This window comes from Notechis scutatus, chromosome 8, assembly GCF_049901735.1.
Source record: "Notechis scutatus isolate UNSWTSFEM ecotype Mainland chromosome 8, rNotScu1.2, whole genome shotgun sequence".
Classification (NCBI taxonomy): Eukaryota; Metazoa; Chordata; class Lepidosauria; order Squamata; family Elapidae; genus Notechis; species Notechis scutatus.
Window position 1 is genome coordinate 18,454,638 of NC_142016.1, and position 25,218 is coordinate 18,479,855.

The following is a 25,218-nucleotide window of genomic DNA, read 5'->3' on the forward strand; positions in this document are numbered from 1 at the left end:
TAAACCATCACACAATGAAAGCCAGAAGTTGCTCAGATACCATTTTATAGGACCACTGTTCTTATAGCCTACAGCGAATGCCACATTGTTTTAAAAACAAGAGCCTTATCTATGTTTGGCATCATTCATCCATTTATTCATTCATATTGTGATACTTAATACACTGTCAAATTTATATCCATCCACAACAGTCTACAATATGTAAAATCCATAAAATAAAGAACATACCACTACTGCAGCAAAAAGGAAAAAATAAACCCTGCCATCTGATCATTTCTAGAAGTCTTTGAAAAGCAAACATTCTACCACAAAAAAACTTTATCTGAATGTCCTCCCAGAAGATGCAATGGAGGGTACCATCCAGTTCTGCAGAAGCATGGTGTTCCTTAGAAGAGGAATATTGGTGGAAATGCAATGTGTTCTTCCCCTCATTCTTCAGATCTTATTGGATTGGAGTGATATGGCCTTCTGGGATGAGCACACCAAACAGGTTGATTCTCCAGGAAGCAGGTGGTCCTGCATAGATTTTTAAAAAGTACCAAGATCTTAAGAGCTTGAGAAGTTACAAAACAGCACTTTGAACTGAACTCTGAAGCATATTGGCAATCAGCACATTGACTGGCAGAGTATACTGCTATTATATGGCACTAACAGCCCTCAACCCTTCATAGCTATTACACTGTTGCATTCTGAACATTATTATGGTTTAAGATTATCATCTTACAATTTCTGTCATTAGAAATTCATCCTTGGTTGCTAGCATATTAAAATGCATTAGAAAAAGAAAAGCAGCAAATATCCGTACGCTGTTCTTTCTGAAGTGGTTCCAAGGCTATTTTGCAAAATTGCAAAATCGATTCTAAAAAAATAATAATCAATAAACCCATCAATAAAACTCAGTGGGAATAATTCATCCAATTTCTGCAAGGCATCAAGTAGTAAGTGGACATTTATTAGTAATTCATTAGATTACATTGGGATTACCTTTAAAAAAAAAAACCTAATATGTTGATGAAAATTTATACAGATTTTGGAACTCAATTGATGATAGCCCTAAAAGTCATGATGGCCAATCAAGAATGAAGACTGACGTCAACCCAACCCAACTATCTGAACTTTGTTGTGTTAGGGCAGGGGTCAGCAACCTGCGGCTCTGGAGCCGCATGTGGCCCTTTCATCTCTCTGCTGTGGCTCCCTGTCACCAGTTGGCTGCACAATTGATAGGGCTTTTGGTTAGGACAGGTAGAGGAAAAAGGATGCCGCACTAGGAGGAGACTCTATGGTAGGGGAACCGGACTTCCGGTCATCTCCAGAATTGAATGGGGGATTTCTAGTCATGACCTTTGTGGCTCTTTGAAGGTTGCCGACCCCTGTGTTAGTGCCAGTTGTGCTGGTCTGTGGGGAAGTGTGCATATGTAAAACCAAAAGCTTTATTTTTTCTTTTGCATCATTCGTATGCAAATTTAGGTGGAGAGTTCCATTAAATTGCCCCACCTTAATCAAGTAAATCAATTAGAACTCACAACCAGCTAAGATTTCCTCAGTGGTGACGGCCCTATTTAGAAGTAATGATCCTTCTTTAATAGATCAATCCACAGCACTGAGTTGAAACTCATTGGAGAAGACATTCAACAAGGGAACCAGGAAAGTAGCAATTAAATTTTGAGGGCTAAATAACTTGTAAATTTTGGCTTTTCGGTTTGGCTTGCTTGCTCGGCACAAACACTATTATCTGTAATAGGAGAGAATTACAGAAAAAGTTAAGAACAGAGACTAACATTCTAAGGTAGAGCAATTTCATAGGACAGTAAAAAAAAAAACCAAAGCTGAAAAACTGATGTAATCCTATAAATGATGACTTTGTGCTGCACGATTATTCCACTTATAATTATTGCACATTATTCATCAAGTGGCAACTAGCACTTAATTTGATTAGTACTTCTAATTGTTGGCTGAATGACTGTTAATTTAAGGTTCATTAAACAAGACATTACAAAATAAAAACAGGTTTTGCTCTGTTAGGAAACTTAATTAAGAAATGGCTTATTTAACTCACTGTAGCAGATGCAGCAAACTTAAATTTGACTAGGGAACTGACAAATTCCACATACATCCATTATATCTGTGTGACCAAGGAAGGCAGTTGATTACCCTACTTAATCTTCTTGCGGTGCAGATCTGGGGGAAAAAGAGTACTTTCCACCCTTCTCAGTCTGACTTTCAACTAATTCAGGAACCAAGGCTATATTTTATTTTATGTAAATTTAGATGCAAACTGCACATCACATTTTTCATAGTAAACTCCTCCCTCCCAATCTGCTTTCAGTTATTTTATTAGAAAGGATAAAAGTTAAAGTCCCTCTTGAGTCAACACCAGCTGGCCACTTTCTAAAAATGGTTTGCAAATGTCTTCCTCTGGTGCAATTTTTTTAAATCCTAGCCTTAGCCTACAATTTCCTGATATCGTCAATGCAAGTCCAATCCTGCTAAAAAAATTTTTAAAAAAAAATCAGCCAAGATTGCTGCCTGAATTATACCCAAAGGTGGTATTCAGCAGGTTCTGACCAGTTCTAGAGAACCGGTAGTGGAAATTTTGAGTAGTTCGGAGAACTGGTGGTAACTTTCCCCCAGGAGCCAGGAGGGAATGGAGATTTTGCAGTATCCTTCCCCTGCCACGCCCACCAAGCCACGCCCACCAAGCCACATCCACCAAGCCATGCCATGCCCACCAAGCCACGCCTACAGAACCAGTAGTAAACAAATTTGAATCCCACCACTGGGTCAGCATTCCAGCAAACCTCCATTCCAATCAGTAACTCCGAGACAAGCATAATCTCAAAAGTACCTTTATTAGAATAGCATCTGGCACATCTGTGGAATCACAAATCTAAATGTTTTTTCGGGCTTCCCACAATTTCCCAAACTACAATCCATCCCCTTTTCTCCCATCATCGCATTACATGGACCAATCATAATCTGTCCCAGTGTAAGATCCTTTTTCTTTGCTGTGCCACACTTAATAACCTTGAACTAAGAAAAGAATTTTATTTTGTCTACTACTGATTTAAATTGAAAACTACTCAATTTAAATCAGCCCCCTCTCACTTTCTCAGGCTATGTGGCAGCGTGGAATATAGCTTCCAGGCGTCCCCCCTTGAGAAGTTCACCTCCTAAAAGAGATAATAAACAAAACACCACCAGGGGTTAATGAGATGCCCTTAACCCCCTCTCCCCCCTCCAAGAGGACCCTTTGGTTTGTCAGGGAATTCGTTATGGAATTGGTTAACCAATCTATCTGCATGTATATCCCAACTTTTTACCCATGTAGCCTCTGACAAAGGGTAACCCTTCTATAATACCAAATATTGTAACCTCCCTTGGTACAATCTAGAATCAAGAATTTTCTTAATTTCATAATGCCTCTCAGCCTATATGATCAAAGGTTAGGGGGGAGCTGTTGGGATGGGCCTTAGATTAGACCCTACAGCTGGTTTCAATAAACTACTAAGGAACAGTGGGTGTATTTTCCCCAATAGTCAGAGAAAACTTAATTGGACTGTGATGGGATTTTTTATTTTTGATATAGGAAATGGACCTAAGAATGTAGGGCCCCACTTCCTACTGGGAAGTTTCAATTTGAGATATTTAGTTGACAAAAACACTTTGTCCCCTACTTCAAATGGTGGTTGGAGGGATCTATGTTTATCTACTTGCTTTTTATATTCCTCAGCAGCTTCAGTCAAAGCTTTTTTTGTATCTTCCCAACCTTTTTTTAGCTGACACACTGATTATACCTTACCACTTTTAAAAGTCCTTGGCCTTCCAAGCATAGAGAGCGTCAGCAGCGTTTGCAGATTCCCCATTTGGCAATTTCTGGTCATCTGTGGGGTCTCCATTGAAGTTCCCACATGGTCCACATAACTTCTCTGGAGGAATATCCTTGACTTTCACAGTTACCTCACCATCAGGAGAAAATTGAACTTGTATATCCGAAGCCCGGTTAATCACAATCTCATTCTGTTCCTTGCGTAAAGTCAGACGTTTGGAGATTTTGTACGGCAGGTTTACTGACCGTCCATTCACCTAGTAAACATAAAATATTGGGACGTAAAAAGCCATTCTGAGCAAAGCCAGGAAGCCATCAGGAATGCAAAGTCAAAAAATACTGAAAGAAAATACACACGTGGCTGGAAAATATGATAAGACAACAAATAGATCTGAAAACTGAGACATTTTTGTTGGGCATGGTTCCAGGAAATTACAATAAGGGTAACACATATTTAGTTCTACACATCCTAACAGCAGCTAGGATTGCATAGGCACAATGTCAGAAAAACCCAGAAACACCTGTAGACGATATTATAATAAAAAAAAAAAAAATCTGGAATGTGCAGAGATGGATAGGTTAATCCTAAAAATTAAAGGAAAAGAAGATTTGGACTATTTCATAACATGGGAACTATTCTATAAATTGGGGTCCCCAAACTTGGCAACTTTTAAGATTTGTGGACTTCAACTCCCAGAATTCTGGGAGTCTTAAAGTTGGCAAATTTGGAGACCTTTGCTATAAATGGTTAAAAGACAGATATTGAGGTTAGAAGAGTGGAATTAGGTGAAATATGGTTTATAGGAGAAAGAAAAACAGATGAGCAAATATCTCTGACGGTTATATAATTGATACTACAATGGAAGATAATATATGTTATAATATGATTGATGTTATCATATTTGTTTATATTATTACTGTGGCAGCCTGACACACACGATTAAGAAAAAAAACCAATACACAAGCCTGAGGATGGCAGATGAGATTCTGCTGAAACGTTGCTATAACTTTAAAAGCACAACTATTAAGACATGGGAAAATACTTGAAGAAACCTAAATACCATACATATAAATACCTGCGAAAACATAAACACACACACACACACACGGTGATGATGTTTGCATGTTTGTATGTCAATACCTTAGACACCTAGAGAGCACACTGCTCAACATAGAAAGGAAGTGTATGAGTATTTTTTTTACAAAGGGAATATAACATGTGCAATCCTGAAAGTTACGAAGAGCTAAAAAAAAAAAAATCTATCCGTAGACACAATATTCATCAGAAGCTGCCCAAATCTATCTTCTATCTTTCTTCTTTCTTTTTATATATATGAAAATAGATGTGTGTGTGTATGTTCCAGCATAACTCTGGAACGCCTTGAGCAATTTCAACCAAACTTGGTACAAAGATGACTTACCCTCTGGAAAGAAATATTGTGGGGGTAAGACACCCCTAACACCCCTCAGGGGGTGTGCCTTAAGATGGCTTCTACCGTACAGGCCAGTGGACTTGCCATCGTAACGGCTTCACAGTACTCCACAAGGGGGCTCCCTCTCAGTCCTCCAAAGAAACGTCAGGCGATTGGCCAAATGCAATTAAAAAAATGAAACACCAGCGTAGACAAGAAACTCACAAGGAGAGGAATAGAAGACTTGCGACGTTGCACGAGAGACAGTACAACAGAGTGAGTCCCGACTACAGGATTTTCCTGTCTAATACAGGATTGGGATAAATAAATACACGGGCAACACCGGGTTATCGGCTAGTTGAGGACTACCTGTAATTAGGAGTTTAGATAATTTGGATAGCCCCAAGACAGAATTTAATATTTTCAGGGGAAGACAAGGTAGGAATGGGATGGACAGTAATGAGAAATGAGTAGGACATACCAGATACCAAGGGCAGCTATGATCAGCTCTAACTTAGGCCCAGGTTATCTGAAGGATCACCTCTCTCCTATTACACCCACCTGGCACACCAGGACAGGAAAACCATCTATGTCATAGATCCCATCTACTAGGGATGTACATCTGGAGGGAACAAAAAACAGAGCCTTCTCTATGGAACATCATTTCACTGGAGGTATGATCAGTTGGTCCCTACCTTGTTGGTTTTCCAAAAGACCCTTTCTCAGCAGGCCCATGGATGACAACTGGAGATGGAGCTGACCAAGTGGTTGATTTAATTATGTTGCTGCTACCACTGGGGGAGTTATGATTTTTAATGTTGTGAGCTACCCAAACTCAGCTGTGTGTGATTTGAGTGTGTGTGTGTGTGTGTGTGTGTGTGTGTGTGTGTGTGTGTGAGAGAGAGAGAGAGAGAGAGAGAGAGAGAGAGAGACCATCCTCCTGTAAGCTAATAAAAAGTTACCATGATCTGAGGATAGGGAAAAGATCATAAGAAACTGGTCTTTAATTAATCCCAAGCAGGGGTGGACTAGAAGACCTCCAAGATTCCTTCCAACTCTGTTGTTCTGTTCTGTTCTGTTCTATCTGCATGGGAATGAAATTCAATTTAGAGCTGTTGTTGTGAATGACAACAGCAATGCTTTTGCTCAGGCCCATTATTCTTTTCCCAAAAATAGCAGTACTGTGAGAGGATCTTGGAGTCTTAGTGGACAACCAGTTAAAGATGAGCCAGCAGTGTGCAGCAGCAGCCAAAAAGCTAATGCAATCCTAAACTGCATTAACAGAGAGATACAATCAAGATCAAGTGATGTAATAATACCACTCTATAAAGCCTTAGTAAGACCACATCTAGAGTACTGCATCCAGTTTTGGTCACCACATTATAAAAAGATGTTGAGACTCTAGAAAAAGTATAGAGAAGAGCAACCAGGATGATTAGGGGACTGGAGACTAAAACATATGAAGAATGGTTACAGGAACTGGGCTTGGCTAGTCTAGTAAAGAGAAGGGCCAGGGAGACATGATAGCAGTCTTCCACTATTTGATGGGCTGACACAGAGAGGAGGGGTCAAGCTATTTTCTAAAGCACCTGAAGGCCAGACAAGGAACAATGGATGGAAACTGAATAAGGAGAGATTTAACCTGGAAATAAGGAGAAATTTCTGACAGTAGAACAATCAACCCAAGGAACAGAACCTTCAGAAGTTGTGGGAGTGAGACTGCATCCAGTTTTGGACTCCCTTCTTTCAGAAATGGTGTAGGGTCTCCCACTTGGGCGTGGGGTTGGACTAGATGACCTATAAGATCCCTTCCAACTCTGATTATCTGTATTATCTGTATCATTGACGTAAAATGCCCATAGAAATGATTATTGGGTGTGGAGGAGGGATATTGGGTGTGGAGGAGGGATATATTTTTCAAGGTATTGAAAAAGTGTGAAATATGCATACAAAAATATGCATATTGTTGATCATGAATGTAGATTTTTTTCCTAATGTTTCTTTTAGGGTTGTTGGAGAAATCACAAAATCAATCAAAGGAATGGAATAACACACAAACATTGGAAACATGGAAGTGGGGCAGATTTCAGCTAATTAGCAGACTTTGTGATCGAAGATGAAGGCGGAGAAGGAAAGCAGCTTTCAAGGATGCTGGATACAATTTTCTGGTTGACTTAAGAGCTGCTTGATTCTCTTCCCAGCCTTCTCACTTACCCATATCCGGTTGTCCTTTTTCAGAGTAATGGCAGCCTCTCCAAAGTAAACATGAGCCGCCTTGACCCCTGACAGGTTGCCTTCACAGTCCTTTCCGATGTTGACAGATACCCTGAACCAGGAGGGGTCACTCTCATCACACACAGAAGACACATCATAAACCCCACCGCAGAAGTTCCATCTTGCTGAAGTTCCATCGAAAGAAACAAGTTGGGTCTCTCGGGAAATTTTGCACTGGCCTTCTCTGCGCTCACAGCCACGCACACCATTTTGGAGAATGCAGATCTCTTCATCCTGGCATGCTGTTTCCTCATAGTTGATTTGATCCAGACCCTGACAAGTCCATTTCCCGGTGCAGTTGGTTGAAAAGATGCTTTCTCCAGCCTATTGGGATAATCCACCAGTTGCAGAAGACATGGAGTTATTAGATTTACCCACAGATATGCCTTTTATCAGAATGGTGTCTATGTTTATTAAATGAATAAACATCGTAGGGCTTTTTCCAAGTGACTGAAAAGATTTAATGAACTAAATCAATTTAATGATAAATCAATTTAATGAACTAAAACTGAAACATTGATCTTGGGTGTTAATGATTAGATAGATTTGTTGTTACAGAAATGGCTAGTTTCTATTATTATGAAAAAAAGTAAAAAGGTGAGCGTAGATCTTAATGCTGTCAACTCATAAAATATTTCTAAGGTCTTTTTAGAGTTGCCAACAGAAAGGGAGGGGGGAGCAATGCGACAGCTTGCAAATCGAAAGTGCATTCCATAAATGTTTTCCAAGATAGTAACTAGGTGACCGAAGTTTCTGCGGAGCTTAAATTCTAACTGGAGAGCATGACTGATGATTCTTGGCTATGGATGTGTCCCATTGGAGAATATGAATTAGGATACACCCAGGGGGTGGGGGAAAACCAGGGTCATGGGTGACAATGAATGATGTGTCTCAGAGTTGGCTACACCCAGGCAGTGCCAGACATATTAACTCCCAATAAATCCTTTTGTAGTTTTGGAAGTTTGGCTCGAGACTCATGATTTAATTGGGGTTAAGTGCCGGAACCCACACAGCTAGCCGACTCTGAGACACATGCCTTATTCAACTGCATCAAAGGAGTCGAAAGTCAATGCCTTCCCCCCTTTTCCCTTTCGTTGCCCCACTATTCACTTCCCTTTTCCCTTCCCTAATTTCCCTAATATTTGCTTTTGTATTCTCTTTGTATGTTATATTATAAACTAATAAAACTAATTTAATGAACTAAAACTGTCAGTAGAGCAAGTAGCTTTGCATCATAAAATATCACGGGCAAGTCCACTATATGATGCATTCGTGGAAGAAAATTAAACAGATTCCTTAAATAAGTACTGGAAGACCTTGAAGACTGTGTTAGGGATATGTTGTCATGTAGAAAACCTAATCTACTGTGTGGTCTCAAAGATCAGGTCCACATGTGAAAATCCAATTACGTCCTATGCACAAGAATCTTCTCACATAACAGTTAAACATTTGCTTGTTAAAGGTCAATGGAATTCAAAGGGGGTTGGAATTAATTCTCTTACGGCTATGTAGGGATTCAAGGCTGATCCAGGAAAGGGCTGCTGGGGGTTCACGGGTTCAGTAGAGCCCCTAGCTAAGATTTTGTGCAGTTCGGAGAACCCCCAAATCCCATTCCTGGCTGGCCCCACCCCACCCCACCCCACCCCCTCCCAAGAATCCCCACGCGGCCTGTTTTGGATGCAGGTAAGTGCAGGGCCCACGCAGAGGCTCAGGGAGGGCGAAAAACGGGCCTCCCGGAAGTTAAGGAATGCCGGAAATAGGCCTGTTTCCGGCTTCCAGAGAGCCTCCGGAGCCCGGGGAGGCCATTTTCGCCCTCCCAGAGGATCGAGGAAAGCCTCCGGAGCCCGGGGAGGGCAAAAACACACACCCCGCCATGGTGTAGGAGGCAGACTAGGCCATGCCCACCATGGCCACGCCCACTCAAAAACCGGGCAGGAAAAACCCTTTGCTAAAATTTTTGAAGCCCATCCCCGGGCTGATCCCTCTTTTAATCCCACCCACCCACCCCTCCGGCCAGATTCTGCCACTCTTTCTCTTAGATCTATGTGGTCACCAGGAGTCACAATGAATTAACTGGGCTGCCCCAGCTTACCTTCAAGTAGAGTTCATTATGTGTACAGCCACACTTTTCCAGAAGTACACATGTATTCCCATCAAACAAGTAGCCATCATTACATCGGCAACCTTCAAAACAATTCCTAGTGCATTGCACTGTAGAGAAACTGGCACAGCTGGAATCACAAGCTCTAATGCATGTCTCATAGTGGCTATTATCTGGACAGAAAAGAGCTGAAGAGGTAAAAGGAGAAAAGGTTTGCCAAATGTTTTCCTTATGCCACCGAATAAAATATAAGCAGGACAAAGTTTTTCTCACATAATAATTGCAAATGCAAAGTCAACAAGAAATTGATATCAATGCTGGAAAAAATGAACAAACACCACAAGATGAAGAAATAATTAAGAAGATGGACAGACTGACATTAAAAATGAAGCAGAAAGAAGATACAGAATTTGATCAAACATAGAATCTATTTTACCAATGGCTGGAAAAAAAGGGGTGGAGATCTTGATTGAATGCGATGTGTATTGTTAAGCAAATTAAATACCCAGATAACACAATGTCTATTAAGCACTAAGAAATGTAATTAATAGAAAATCAATAAAAGAAAAGAAACCGATATCAGAATAAATCTGAAATGGGCTTATCAAAATATAACATTTGGAAAGGGATTTGGAAATATAGTCTACATTTAATGCTAATTTTCTCAACCGGTCTGTAATCCAACTGGGTAAAAAAATAGCATTGGATTCAGCTTTATCTAGGGCAGGGGTGTCCAACTTTGGCAACTTTAAGACTTGTGGACTTCAACTCCCAGAATTCCTCAGCCAGCTTTGCTGGCTGAGGAATTCTGGGAGTTGAAGTCCACAAGTCTTAAAGTTGCCAAGGTTGGACACCCCTGATCTAGGGCTCCAGAAAAGGAAAAGCAGAATCCCTTACCAGAAAAACTGGCAAGAAAGATAATTCTAACATCTGGGGATTATCAACCAAGCAGATTAGATATGATGAATTGATCTCCATTGTACTGGCAGTTTCTTAAAGTATCCCAGAAGAGGCATTCTGTCAAGTTTGTTTCTCTTGTCACCATAGCCTTGGAGCCAGGTTAATTTAAACCTGGCTCAAATTACAGCAGTTTCCCAACCTTTCCAGATTTGTGGAGCAGCCGGAGGAGGGGACTGAAATTGGGGACAGCTGAATTACACTATTTCCCTTGATAAGGGAAGCCAATGACGTTATAAACTTACGACAAGAGACAGCTGTTCTCCAGTCACCAATTTCAGCTCCAGCTGCTTGACATTTAGCTGTGTAAGCTTGAAGGTTTTGACAGAGAGATCCCTCGCCGACAACCTGCATGTCGTACAGGCAGTTGTCAAAGAAGTCTGCAGGGCTCACAAAGGAATGACAGTCTTTAAATGGGCCTGCCTCAAGTGTAAGGAGTCCACAGTGTCTGTCATCTTTATATTGTGATGCTTGGGCCTCGTCATAAGCAGGGAGCTGGTGCACACAGTTCTTAGAGCAAATGCTCCCAGTTGTGGGCACTTCCCATGAGATTCCAAAGTCATCTACATTTGGGGTGAAAGTTCCATCAGGCAGCATGAAATCATCCTCCAAGTTATTGTTGAAATTGCCACCAAGCCCAGTTGTCTGCTCTTGGTAAGGCCTAGGCACAAAAACTTCGACATAGTTGGCAGTGTCATAAATGACTTTGAAACCTTCAGAGCACTGAACAATAATATTATTCCCTTCTTGATTGATCCGAAGTTCTCCATTATCTTTGCTAAATGGTAGGTTGTAAAACTCATCTTCTACCTTGACAGGGAAACAAGAATAAAGAATGAATAATTTGCTATAATTTTGTGTGGCATATTAACATGGATTCCTCTGGAAATTAATAGAATAGAAGGTGCCACATATTGCTACGTAGGAATGGAACTCAGTTCAAAGAAGGCAGAACTTTCACAAAATACAGCTTTTAGCAATAGTGTAATGCAGCGTTTCTCAACCTTGGCAACTTTCATATGTGTGGACTTCATCTCCCAGAATTCCTCAGTTGGCATGAATTCTGGGAGTTGAAGTCCACCTATCTGAAAGTCGCCAAGGTTGAGAAACGCTGATGTAATGTATGAATCATTCTCTCCCAAACCCAACATCAGCATCCATTGCAGCACATAGAGAGAAAAAAACCATAATGTAAAAAGTTTTGGATCTGGAATTGCACAGAAGGGATCATCTTCATCATACACTGATATATAACAGAATAACAGATTTGTAAGGGACCTTGGAGGTCTTCTAGTCCAACCCCCTTACTCAAGCAGGAAATCCTATACCATTTCAGACAAATGGCTTTCCAATCTCTTCCTAAAGACCTCCAGCGTTGCAGCACCCACAACTTGTGGAAGCAAGTTATAATTAATTGCTCTGTTAGGAAATTTCTCTTTAGTTCTTCTCTCCTTGAATAATTTCCATCCATTGCCATAAATCCATTGAATGTTATTTTGTTTTTGTTTTTTAAGGAATAAGGAGGAAAGTCACATCTACCCGACCCATTAGAGCGAGGAGGCAGAGCGAGTTGTGGGTCCCACCCCTGAGGGAGATACACCTGGTGGGACCCAGAAGAAGGGCCTTATCCGTGGTGGCTCCCTCTCTCTGGAATATCATTCCCCCAGAGATTAGAACGGCCCCCACTCTGGCACTCTTCCGAAAGGCACTGAAGAAGACCTGGTTCTGCCAGCGGGCCTGGGGAACCCAGAGAGGGATGAAGCCCGTCAAATGGCTCATGCGATCTGCTGTCGTCGGGGCGGTGGGGTGGGAGTTGGGGCTGATTTTTTATTTTATTTTTTTCAAGATTTTGTTCTATTTTACTTTACTAATTTATTTGATTCTTTTGGTCACTTTTAATTCCTTTTTTTTTATTTTTAGATGTGGCTTTTGCATTGTGTAAGCCACCTAGAGTCGCCATGGCCGAATAGGAGGCAATATTAAATAAATAAATAAATAAATAAATAAATAAATAAATAAATAAATAAATAAATAATGCATGGAATTGAAACTAAAAAAAAATTAAACCAAAGGTATCTATATCCAGATAAATTAGTGTTATTGTTCACATTGTTTTTCATATAGTTGCTCACAAGGAGATATTATCATATGTTAATACGTTAGGCGCTTACCTTAGCTTGCCATTTCTTTCCTCTCTCCAGGACAACAGTATTTCCATGTAGGTAGATAACAACTGATGTTATTTCAATTGAAGGTCCATTATCAGCATTCTCATGTTCCACCACCACAGAAAAGATGACTTCTTGAGTATCTTTGTCAGTTATTTGAGTTAAGATGTAAGAGCCGGAGCCAGCAAAATCAAAACTGTTCCCATCTAAGGTAACATAATGGTTTCCACCAAATGTTACCACTGTTCCATAACTGACAGGGAAACAGTTCTGGATGCCATTCTCCACCCTGCACTCCTCATAACTCCCACAGGAAAACTGATGGCAGTCAACAACACCGACATCCACACAACGACACTTCTCCTGACAAGTGTTTGTAGAGTAGAACTCTGCTCCCTTTTTGTAGTATCTGCCCTCGTAGACACAGCCACACTCAGTAAGAGGGACACACTCATCCCCACTGAGGACGAATCCAGAGTCACAGACACAGCCTTCAACGCATGGAGTGTCACAAGAGTTGGAATTGGCAAGATCGTGACAAGTGGAAGGACAGCCATTTCCACATAATTCATAGTGGGAATTAGGTAGACAGGAAAAACCTGAAAAAGACGGATGATGAGATAGATTGTCAATACAGCATTCCAAGTATTAACTTTAGGAGCCCTGATGTTGACCCATCCATGTGTTGCTCAGCTGTATGGGTTTCCAAATATTTTGAGGCACATCACTAATAGGTTAAGTTACCAGGTTAGAAAGCAAGAGACCATGAATTCAAGACCTACCTTAACCATGCCAGACCGCTAGGTGACTTTAAGCCAATCATCAGAAGACCATGAGTTCAAGTCCTAGCTTAACCATGGCAGACAGTTAGGTGACTTTGAGCCAATCACCAGGTGACTGAGCATTCCAATCTCACCTTCGGCCTGAAAGCCAACTGAGTGAGTCTTTGAGCCAATCACCAGAAGACCATGAGTTCAAGTCCTGACTTAGCCATGAAAGCCAGCTGGGTGACTTTGACCAATCCCGCCTTAGCTATGAAAGCTGACTGGGTGGCAGTCATTCTCTCTCAATCCAATCCCCATCACAGGGTTGTGTTGTTGGGAAAATAAGAGGAGGAAGGTGCAGTGGAGATGTTCGCTGCCTTGAGTTATTTGTACAAACAGTAATGGCAGGATATAAATAATCAAATAAAAATCAATGAATAAATAGATGGCTCCCTAACCCACCCATCCCTATATCTTGTGCATGGATATTCAAATGGGGAAAGTGGACCTATAAATGAATTTTCCAAGAATTTTGAAACCTCTATTATGTGTGTGTTCATGATCCTTTCGATTGGTATTTATTTATAAGAACTATCTATCCAGTCCTTCTAATCCATGTGCAGGATGAATATTACTGCCTCACTGCCCTGTCTATGCTTAGAAAGTTCTCTATCCATCTTGTAAATGAAAGGAACTTCTCTTCCTGTACTAATTATGGCAAAAAATTACAATTTCTCCCTTGCATTCTAATAATGTTTGCTGATAATTGTGTTGCTTATTTCAAATAAGATTTAGAACAGCATCTCCTGTCTGATCTACTGAAGCCTTAAGTGTCTGGAACAGGACAAATGGAATGAAGATGTGATCAACTGGGAATGTCTAAGGGGAAAAAAGGCTTTCTCTTCATCATTAATTCTGAAAGAAATGTCTTTCAAAAATGCTGTTTCCTATGGCATTTTTGCATAGCATCCAAACATTAAATATGCTCTTTCTTCAGATATTTGGATGAAATGCTTCAGTGCTTCAATTAAATCATTAAAATATACAAATAACCAGCTATTTCCATTTACCAGTTTTTAACATGAGAGATAAGACTATGGAGAAAGAAAAATGTTCTCCAAAGTTCTGGTTATTAAATAGATCCTAGTATAATGGAAAATCTAAGCAACACAGTAACTGCTTTATGTTTAAACAGCAGTGTTTTAAATAGTGTTAATTACCCTGTTTGGATATTTATAACTCCCAAGACCTGAGACTTGATGGAAAAAAGAAGGGAATTCATATTATTAAAGTCTCATCAATTTCAGATGCCTCTCTAGATTACAGAATGTTAGTTGGACTCTTACCTTCCTGTAACTTATATACCACTTTGGAACTTATATACCACATGTTTCATGCTTTGGAAAAATAAAACATGGAGCAGTATTAAGTATTCATGAGCAGAATGGCATATTCACCCCAAGACTTAATTAGACAGAAATCCCTGTCACACCAAAAAATTCATAAAATTATACATACTGCAAAAGGAGTTGGATCGCCACTGCTTAATTTGGATATTTTGAGCTTGGCAGGTTCTTGCATAAGTAGCGATGGCCCCACAAAAAACACCTGGATGTCCCTTGTATGTGCAGGTGTCAACGACACAATCTTCAAAGAACTTTGTTGGGCTAATTGTCCTGTGACATAGTGCAAACGGCCCATTGCTTTTGGTGAGGATCCCACAGTAACGTTCAACTTGGTAGGTTCGTTTCTCAGCCTCAGTGCATCTTTGGCATTTACCGGTGCATCCTGTAGTACACCCAGGGACATCCTTCACCTTCCACCTGTTTGCAAATTGTGTTACATCACTGGATTGACTTCCATCCTGCATGTCAAAATCATCATGAGGGTTCCGGTTGGCATTGCCACAGAGTCCACAGACTGAATTGGCATACGTACTGGGAAGGACAACCCTGGTGTGGCTGTCCCAGTCATAATTCATTGTTAGATCAAAATCGGTTCTGATGGTGGTATAGACCCCACTCTGGGAGACAGTTAGCTTATTTTCGTAAGAAAAGGGTAAATCCACTAAAACGCCATTGGCCTAAAAGACAAACAAGAGACACCATCCAGGGGTTTTAGCAAATTCAGAAAATGGGATCCTAAGGTGATTTAAGCCATTGCATTCACTAGGGATTTACAATGTCTTTATGGCATCACCCAACCATCACTTAAATGATATAAAGCCTTTTATATTGATTCAATGAGAGTTGGATGCCTCAAGAAAATGCTTTAAAGTTGCTATAGTGGAAATGACTTAAGATTAGCTGGGGAACCAATGCAGAATTTATGAATTGCCTTCTAGGTTTTGCTCACCTTTGCTCTACTATAATAGAGAAGCAGATTCCTTATGATATGAAAACTGTCGGATATTACTCTCTACAACCAGGATTGATCTTTTGCTGAATGCTTGTAGGATTTTGATAACTGTTTACTATGCTCTGTATCAGACCAAGCCTAGCATGAACAGATTTCTCTGACATGGTTGTATACTATCTGCAGGGTTGTCTCCTGCATTAAAGTTGCCTTCTGGTACAAGGATACAGAAGTGGAGGCCCTGATAGCAATAGCACTTAGACTTATATACCACTTTATAGTGCTTTACAGCCCTCTCTAAGTGGTTTACAGAGTCAGCCTATTGCCCCCAACAATCTTGGTCTTCATTTTACCCACCTCGGAAGGATGGAAGGCTGAGTCAACCTTGAGCCTGGTGGGATTTGAACTGCCAAATTGTAGTCAGCTGGCAGTCAGCAGAAGTAGCCTGCAGTACTGCACTCTAACCACTGTGCCACCTTGGCTCATATGATTGAATGAATGAATGAATAAATAAATAAATGAATCCCAAGTAAACTTTTAATTTGGCCACATAAAAACTATTTCATTGGTACTTAGCATGCTAATAAATGAAAATACTTGAAGCTCAAGGTTGAAATGTGGGGTTCTTGATGCTCTCTGAGCTTGGTTGCTTTCTTCCAGATGTTTCATTACCCAAACTAGTCAACAGCTATCACTGAGGAACATCTACAAGAAAACAACCAAGCTCAGAGAGCACCAAGGACTCCTCACTTAGAATTCTTTCCTTTCTTTTTTGTTTGGAATCATCAAACAAAAAGATGACATATTCTGCATAAAATACAGCTTTATGAATCACTTTTATGTGCATTTTTTGTTACAGAATTTAGAGGAAGCAGGATTGGGTGTCGCTTTCATAAGTACCTTCTGCAACAGAAGAACGTTAGTGAATGGTTTGTAGGGTTCAACTTTTCCCCCCATAGAAACAGCAAAAGTCCCTATCTGTGGTAATATTTCTCTCCATTTTGCAAAGTAAACCTATAGCACTTTCTTGAGCTCTACTCTAAAAATCCTCCAAAGTATCTGTTAACTCGTAAAGCATTCCTGGCTTGCTCTCAAGTTGCCATAAGAAGGAGTGGGGGAGATCTGATGGAGCAGTTTGGTTGCTATGACCAGCAGCACATTCCAGGCATGCCTTTCTCCACATTGTATCCCAGATTACCAGAGCCAGCCAGAGAGGTGTATTTTCTACAGCCCGTGAAAGTGCTCTGTTGGAGAATGTGATTTATGACACAACGTGGGAGGAGGGAGGAAACAGGGTCATAGGTGGACAGTAAATTACGTAGGACAGAGGCAACTGCAACTGGGAAAGTGCCGATATGTTGCTCCTAATAAATAATTGGATTTCTTTTGAAACTTGGCTTGAGGCTCATGAATTAATTAGGGCATCTGTTGGAACCCTGACAGTCTCATTATATAGGAAAATGAGAATTGCATGCAAAAGACTGGGTGTGCTTCTATAGAGTATTTTAAGTGGTCCTAATTACCAAATTTACACTTCCCCCATGCTTCTCCAATGTTCAACCACCGTACCTCAATCCGACCTTGGGCACTTTTGCTCAGGCTGATGGTCATGTTGTAGACCTCCAAGGTCACCGCTTTGGTAAAAGACACGGACTTATAGCCTCGGTTGTTGTTCTCCACCGTGACCAAAAATGGGGTGAGGGCTGGGTTTTTGGAGCAGACGCCCACCATCTGATACACACAGCTTCCCACAAAATCGTATTTGGTTCCATCAAAGGAAAGGTAATGTAGATTCCCTGATGCAATGCAGGTACTGTAGGTAGTGGCGTGACAGCCACGAACACCATTCACCACAATGCATTTTGTCTTGGCTTTGCAAGAAGACTTCTCACACATGGTTTTGCCTAATCTGTTATCACACCTGCAACGGGACTGGCAGTTTTCGTCAGCCCAAAACTCCTCTCCTGCTCTGTAGGTCACACCTTTGTAAGTGCAGTTGCAACTCTCCCTGGGAACACATTTCTCTCCACTGAAGAGGTAGCCTTCGTCACATTGGCAGACTTCTGCACAGGTGTTTTCACATCTGGATGGAGCAGTTCGGTCAGAACACGTTGCTGGGCAGGCATTTCCGCAGGATAGATAGTGGCTGTTCTCGGGGCAGGTCAATGGGACAGGAACCTGGTCTGGAACTGGAGCTAAGCAAAACAATGATCAAAAGAGGCAAAGGGAATCTCAGCAACCTTAGGGATAGCAAGGTAACTTTCCTTGGGAAGAAAAACACATATTAGAGGGCTGTGAAAATATTTACATACCCTTCACATCCCAGACATAAACTATTTTAACTCCTTCCCTCAAAACGACGCTATAGAGCCCTGCACACCAGAACAACTAGACACAAGAACAGTTTTTTCCCGAAAGCCATCACTCTGCTAAACAAATAATTCCCTGAACACCGTCCAACTATTTACAAAGTCTGCACTCCTATTACTGTTAATCTTCTCATCACTCCTTATCACCCATCCCCTCCCACTTGTGACTGTATAACTGTAACTTTGTCACTCGTATCCTTACGATTTATATTGACTGTTTCCTAGTATGATTTGATTGCTTATTTGTACCCTATGACTATCATTAAGTGTTGTACCTGATGATTCTCAACTCCTGATGAATGTAACTTTTCTTTTATGTATACTGAGAGCATTTGCACCCAGACAAATTCTTTGTGTGTCCAATCACACTTGGCCAATAAAACATTCTATTCTATTCTATATGGATAGCATTCATTTGCAATTGGCTAGTCAGATTCCACATAAACTAGACCTTATTCTGGTGCTGGCTGTATGGAATAACTTCCCTCCAGGGAACTGGATGGCCCCCAACTCAACTGGAGTTTCAGAAGTTGATGGAAAACTGGCTCTTCCTCCAGTCCTGGAGACCATAATGTTAAAATTATGTGGGAGCATTGACACAAGTACAAAAATATTTAGGAACTGTGATTCAAATCGGCCCTCCACTTGGTGGTGTTTCCCCACACCCCTTTGCCTTAATGTGCTGTTTCTCAACATCAGCAATTTTAAGATGTGTGGATTTCAATTCCCAGAATTCCCCAGCCAGCACGTTGACTGAGGAATTGTGGGAGTTGAAGTCCATACCTCTTAACGTTGCTCACTGACGGAGTGCGGGGCTCAATTACTTGTACTGCCGCTGAACAAGTGACAAAATAAGAAAATATCCCACGTGTCAAGTGGAAAAGGCACAAAACCCAAGGCCTGCCCAGTATAGGATCCAATTCCAGCTGCCCAGCCCATTGCAATCTCACACATTCCTCCAAACCATTCCTGTTCTCCCACAGTAAGCTAGAAATGTGCAGCCTTGAGATGGGGTTAAGGAACCAAGCTATGATCTTGGCAAAGCTTTGGTCTTTGTGCGTAGGCTGAAAAGTAAACTGATGACACCAGTGAAGATTGTGAACATCTGTTCTTTGCTACAGAATCATTCTGAAAGCACAGCCATGTCTGTGTGTGTGTGTGTGTGTGTGTGTGTGTGTGTGTGTGTGTGTTTAATAAGTAAATACTTTTTTCACAATGATGTGGTACAGCTTGAGAAATGGGCTTGCATGTGCTGAAAGCTGTATTCGACTTTCGGGAAATGATTTCAACTTTTGTTGATTTGGTCAATTTTCCCCCCCTGCTGGGAGATCTACAAATCCCTGTCACTTTTGCAGTATGATACATAAATACTTTAAAAAAATTTCACAATGAGCAATGCATGCCAGATGACTATTCCAACCAGTTTTGCTTCCTGTACTAAAACAAAAAGGAGTTTAAACTGAAGTTTTTGTGACTTTCTGGACAAATCGATATAGGGTAGACCTCAACTTACAACCACACTTTGCGAAGGAGGGAGCTAAATGTTACAGTGCTTGTAAAGCTCTTCTTTGTTTATAACTTGCTTTTTTTTTCCCTTTTACTTCTTTTTCTGTTACATATGTCTATGTAATAAATAAGGGTCTTTTTAAAATAAATAAAATTGAAAAATCCTCTCTGAGGCTTTTTCCAGATCAGGGAGTCCAGGGAAGCTGCAAAATGGCTGAGAGGGAAAGAAACCAACCTCAGATAACGTTAAAGAAAGCTACAACCACAAATAAAATGCAAATGCCCGGGGGGGAAAACCTAGAGGAAATTAGAGGGTAGGTCCATTGACACAGCATAAGCAATCATATGAGAGATTCTTCTAAATCAAAAGAAATAATTATGAGAGAATCTTAAAATACGAGACATAGTGCTGACTATTATACAATTTCTTTACCGAGCGTGCCAAAAGGTGATGGAGCAAAACCGTAGCCTTCATAATTCTTGTTTCCGTAGGCCAACACCCCGAAGGCAGTTTGAGGATTCTCCAGGAAAAGTGAATGTTGGTTGAGATCAGCTTTCCAATTATATTCTCCCCAGGAATACTCTGAGCCAGGGACCAATTGCCATTGAATGTCTGCCACCACAGATTTATCCCAGGTAGCGGTTTCGGAGCTTTTTGCTATGAGAAGGACATGGTTGTCAAACTTGCTGAGACCATCAATTCGGTAGGCCAGGCCATAACTGGCGACATCGGGGACGTTGATGAGAAAGGGATCGTATCCTATGTTCCTGATCTTGATCCCCGTGAAAAAATAAGTCACCTGGATTCCAGCATCGGCAGAGATGTAAAGTGCTTGAGACAACTGGAGCGGTAACCGGGCGATTTCTCCTGGCACCATATCTTGAAAGCCTTTGTCCTGTCCTGACTGATAAACAACACGTGTGTTTTGACAAGCCACCACATAGATAATATCGAAACCGGTCTGTAGAGGCACCGGAGGAACGATGAAGGTCTGGCCCCACTTGGAGACGGGCAGAAGTTGCTCCGCAACGTGATCGCAGTAATAATTTTCCTGAACGCAGACGTGGCCACTCAAGACTGCCACGGGAGCCGAGGACTGAATCCTGGTGCCAGACAAGTCTTCCGCACTTTGCAACTGAAGAACTTCGAAAGGTTTGAGGCTTACCGTGAGGGTACTCCCTGCCGCGTATGACTGTCTCTTGAAGATGATTTTGCCTTGCGGTTCGATGGTGACTTGGGTAGGAGTCTTCCAAGCTATGACAGCCAATTCTTTCCGGTAACTGTCTGTAATGGTGCCCGGAGGTGTGATGACATAATAGGTATCGCCAAGTTCATGGACCGGGTAGAGGGTCATGCTCGCAACGGAATACAATTTTCGGTTAAATGAGACCACTGAAATGTCATGCTCAGCCTCAATCACAACGGAATGAGCAAAAATGCCACTGTGTTTCATTTCCAAACTCACGGGGAGATCCACGGGCACCGTTTCACCTCCTGGAACAGAGTAAACCTGGCGGGAAGAAGACTTGGTCACTGTCACGGAGACCCTGGTGTCATTGCCGTGGCCCACAAGAAATAGCTTCAAGCTTGTTTCAGAAGGCCTGTTGGTCTCAAAATTCTCCATGAAGGCCGTGATGAATTGCTTTCCCTGGGAGCTTGAAAACCCTTGGCCTGTGAAAAGGATACAAAGGTGTGGAAAACTGAGGTCAGGAAAGAATAATAATAAAATACCCCAAGAAAGAAGAAAGTAGAAGGGGGAGAGAAGGGAACACATTTGGGAAAGGGCTCTGGGCCAAATTGAAAGGTGCCAATAGTTTATGTTTCACTTTCCTTGTCACTGTTGAAGAGATAGCATTTACAAGTTTAATTTATTTTATTATTTCTTACATTTTTCATACTTTCACTTCAGGAACTCAAGGCAGTGCATAGTGTTTCCCACAATAACAATTCTGTAATATTTGGGGGCGGGGAGGAGAAAAAGAGAGAGAGAGAGAGAGGGAGGGAGGGAGGGAGGGAGAGGGAGAGAGAGTGTTGTGTAGATAAGAGATAGATAGATAGATAGATAGATAGATAGATAGATAGATAGATAGATAGATAGATAGATAGATAGATAGATAGATAGGATAGAGAGAGATGAGGATGATAGAGATAGATTAGGTAGATATAGATTAGATATAGATAGATGATATAGATGATAGATAGATAGATAGATAGATAGATAGATAGATAGATAGATAGATAGATAGATAGATAGGATAGAGAGAGATGAGGATGATAGAGATAGATTAGGTAGATATAGATTAGATATAGATAGATGATAGATAGATAGATAGATAGATAGATAGATAGATAGATAGATAGATAGATAGATAGATAGGATAGGACAGATAAGATAGTGAGAGAGATAGGATAGAGAGAGATGAGGAGGAGGATGGTAGATAGAGATAGATGATAGATAGATAGATAGATAGATAGATAGAGAGATAGAGAGAGAGAGAGAGATAGGATAGAGAGAGATGAGGATGAGGATGATAGAGATAGATTAGATATAGATTAGATATAGATAGATATAGATGATTAGATATAGATAGATGATATAGATAGATAGATAGATAGATAGAGATAGATGAGAGAGATGAGATGAGGATGATAGAGATAGATTAGGTAGATAGATTAGATATAGATAGATGATATAGATGATAGATAGATAGATAGATAGATAGATAGATAGATAGATAGATAGATAGATAGATAGAGACAGACAGACAGACAGACAGACAGACAGACAGACAAAGATGGATGTCTAAGATCACCCAATGACCACAACTCTATCAGGGAGTTGGGTGGTGGAAGCAAGAGAGAGAGATCCAAGATCACACAACTTTTTAGGATCTCTCCAGTCCTAGTCTAATACCTTATAGTGGGCTTTCATATATTGGGTAAGTCTAGCCAACTATGGTTCATTTAAAGTCTGCATCACCGCACAATGACACATTGTCTATCCTGGGTTAGGCTGTGAGAGAAACAGACAAACAAAACAGACAGACATGGATGGACTGGCCTGAGATTTGGGAATGAGCTTCCTCCGTTGGGTTGGGGTTTACTCACCATTTTGCAGCATTAAGGATGAAAGGAGTAGCAGTGATAGCAGCCCCATAGCTACAGGACACAAAGGGAATATAAGAAGAAATGTTAAGTAGGATATAAACATGAACAAGGGCCATTGACTGGTATAGAGATTTCCTGATGAAATGCTAAATTTCTATGGATTTATTAGGCAGAAGTCAGCAGGGCAAGCCTTTCCCATTTCTTTGGTCATCTCCCCTTCCCCTTTACTCAGGTCAAAATCCAAAATCCAATTTAGCACCAGTTCTGAACCCAAGGCAGCTCCCCCTTTCTACAGGCAGTATTTTTTTTTTTAAATCTCCAGATCTTTCCAACCTGTTAAGGAGGAGATAGGCCATTTATTCTATACTGTTAAGAGAAAAAAGATTAACCCCCCCAGCAAGTAAACAAAGCAAAAATTATCTCCATGCACCAGATCCATTGTCTGGCTCAATACGCTGTGGGCCATGGCACTCAGCCTATTTCCTTATGCAACTGAAAATAGCCATTATTTCAGTTTAAGGAAACTCATTAGCCTTTATTTGGGTATAGCTAAATAATCTAATGAAACCTGTTTGACAAGATGCAAGAGAAGAATACCAGTTTATTCTTCAAAGCAGGGGGAATAGAATAGTGGATTAACTACCTGTTGAAAGAGGAAGTTCCATCATTCCATCGTACAGATACAAGCTACGTGTTGCATGATGGAGAATACAAATGCACGGGACAAAAGCCTGCCACAACTCTTACCTTCCACAATTGAGGAGATTTCTCTGGGTTTGAGGAAAGAAGAGGAGTTCTTGGCTCACCCTCATCCACCCTACTGCTGTTTCCTCTTTTATAGGGAGCAGCATTCACAGAAATGGGAGGGAAAACACCCAGAAGGTCAAAAGCAAAACAGCCACTAAAGTTGCTGCCAGACAAATGAAGAGACCCAAAAGGCTGCACTTACTAGTAGGGGAGGAGGAAAATACCAGAAGTGATCGAGTCAAATTTATTGCCATCGTTAATCAGCGCAAGATATATTTATGTGGACTTTGTATGGTTGATTCATCCATCCAAACTTGAATAACAAGGTTATCTAACCCTTTTTTTGGAGGAGGGTAGGGTGTCCCTTGTGAGGCTGAAAGGCCTGCAGATGACACTTCTCAGTGTTTGGCTTTTGGGTAAAGGAGCCATTTTAAAAGGGCTTAAAAATGCTGGGTGGGTTTTATTGCTAAATAAGCAAGCTCTTGCCAAAGCCCTGTGCAGGATTTGTCTCACAACAGCGTTACACAACCTTTCTGGCTGAGATCAGCGGGGGCAGCAGCCGGGGCAGGGCTGGGCTTCAAAATTTTTAGCAAAGGGTTCTCTGCCTGGTTGCTGAGTGGGTGTGGCCACACTGGGGGGGGGGCATGTTTTTACCCTCCCCAGGCTCTGGAGCAGTGGTGGGATTAAAAATTTTTTACTACTGGTTCTGTGGACGTTGGCTTGGTAGGCATGGCAGGGGAAGGCTACTGTAAAATCCCCATTCCCACCCCACTCCACTAACCTGCTTTCCAGCTCCATTCTCCTGTGCAGGGCAACAAAAGAAGACCCAGCCAATAAGCTGGGTCAAAGCAATCATAGATGATTAAACTACTGTAAATAGTGGTAAACAATATGAGGTTACCAAGGAGAGCTGATGCTTCAAGGGCAAGCAAGATTCCTGGCACTTTCTTATCATAACAAAGTAGTTCCATAAACAAACTTCCTTATAGTGTATAATTAAAGTGTAGAGGTCTACTTATTAAAAAATATAAAAATAACTTCTCATCTTTACCCCTTATGGCTAAATAATTGCCTATGTAGTTGGCTTTGAAACTGTATTGCACACATGTTTAATCGTAACTACTTGCAACCGACATATACTGGGTTCTTGGTCCCCTGAGGCTAGATCCAGTGACTCACTACAGAATAGATGGGGTTGGCGGGGCCAGCCAAAGGAGGTGTTTGCTGGTTCTCCAAACCACTCAAAATTTCTTCTACTGGTTCTCCAGAACTGGTCAGAACCTGCTGAAGGCCACCTCTGCTCTGGAGACTTTCCTCAAACCTCTGGGAGAGCGAAAACGGCCTCCCCGGGCTCTGGAGGCTCTCTGGAAGCCGGAAACAGGCCCGTTTCCAGCCTTCCTGAGCTTCTGGGAGGCCCGTTTTTCACCCTCCCCAAGCCTCCGTGCGAGTCCTGCACTTATCTGCATTCAAAATGGGCCACGTAGTGTCTCCTGGGAGAGGAGGGAAGGGGTGGGTGGGGCCAGCCAGGAGTGGGATTTGGGGGTTGTCCGAACTGCGCAGAATCTTAGCTGGGGGCTCTCCTGAACCCCTGCGAACCCCCGGCAGCCCCATCCCTGAGCCAGAGTGAAGA

At 41.4% G+C, this 25,218-nt stretch overlaps 1 protein-coding gene across 4 annotated transcripts; it reads right to left on the reverse strand.

Annotated features, from left to right (window-relative positions):
- Positions 1-28: 28 nt before the first annotated feature.
- On the reverse strand, positions 29-23,675 carry LOC113423757 (IgGFc-binding protein-like). 4 transcript variants are annotated; one of them, XM_087970891.1, is made up of 11 exons: positions 23,589-23,675; positions 22,842-22,892; positions 20,166-21,404; positions 17,427-18,052; positions 15,021-15,585; positions 12,742-13,337; positions 10,816-11,380; positions 9,605-9,801; positions 7,453-7,836; positions 3,800-4,083; positions 29-1,732 (listed from the first exon to the last, which is right to left on the reverse strand). In XM_087970891.1, the coding sequence occupies exons 2-10, from the start codon at positions 22,888-22,890 to the stop codon at positions 3,805-3,807; spliced, it is 4,500 nt and encodes a 1,499-aa protein (XP_087827017.1). In that variant the 5' UTR covers positions 22,891-22,892; positions 23,589-23,675; the 3' UTR covers positions 29-1,732; positions 3,800-3,804. The 4 variants fall into 4 exon arrangements, with proteins under 4 accessions (XP_087827017.1, XP_087827015.1, XP_087827016.1 ...); XM_087970889.1 differs by lacking the exon at positions 23,589-23,675 and adding an exon at positions 23,485-23,524; XM_087970890.1 differs by lacking the exon at positions 29-1,732 and adding an exon at positions 2,831-3,170.
- Between the last annotated feature and the right edge of the window lie 1,543 nt (positions 23,676-25,218).

Coding starts and splice junctions, on each gene's coding strand:
- LOC113423757 (XM_087970889.1), bottom strand. CDS start 23,509: ATGATGGAACTTCCTCTTTCAACAG. Junction 22,893..23,484: donor GGAACTTCCTCTTTCAACAG/GTAGTTAATCCA, acceptor TGTGTCCTGTAG/CTATGGGGCTGCTATCACTG. Junction 7,837..9,604: donor ATAATGAACTCTACTTGAAG/GTAAGCTGGGGC, acceptor TTATCCCAATAG/GCTGGAGAAAGCATCTTTTC.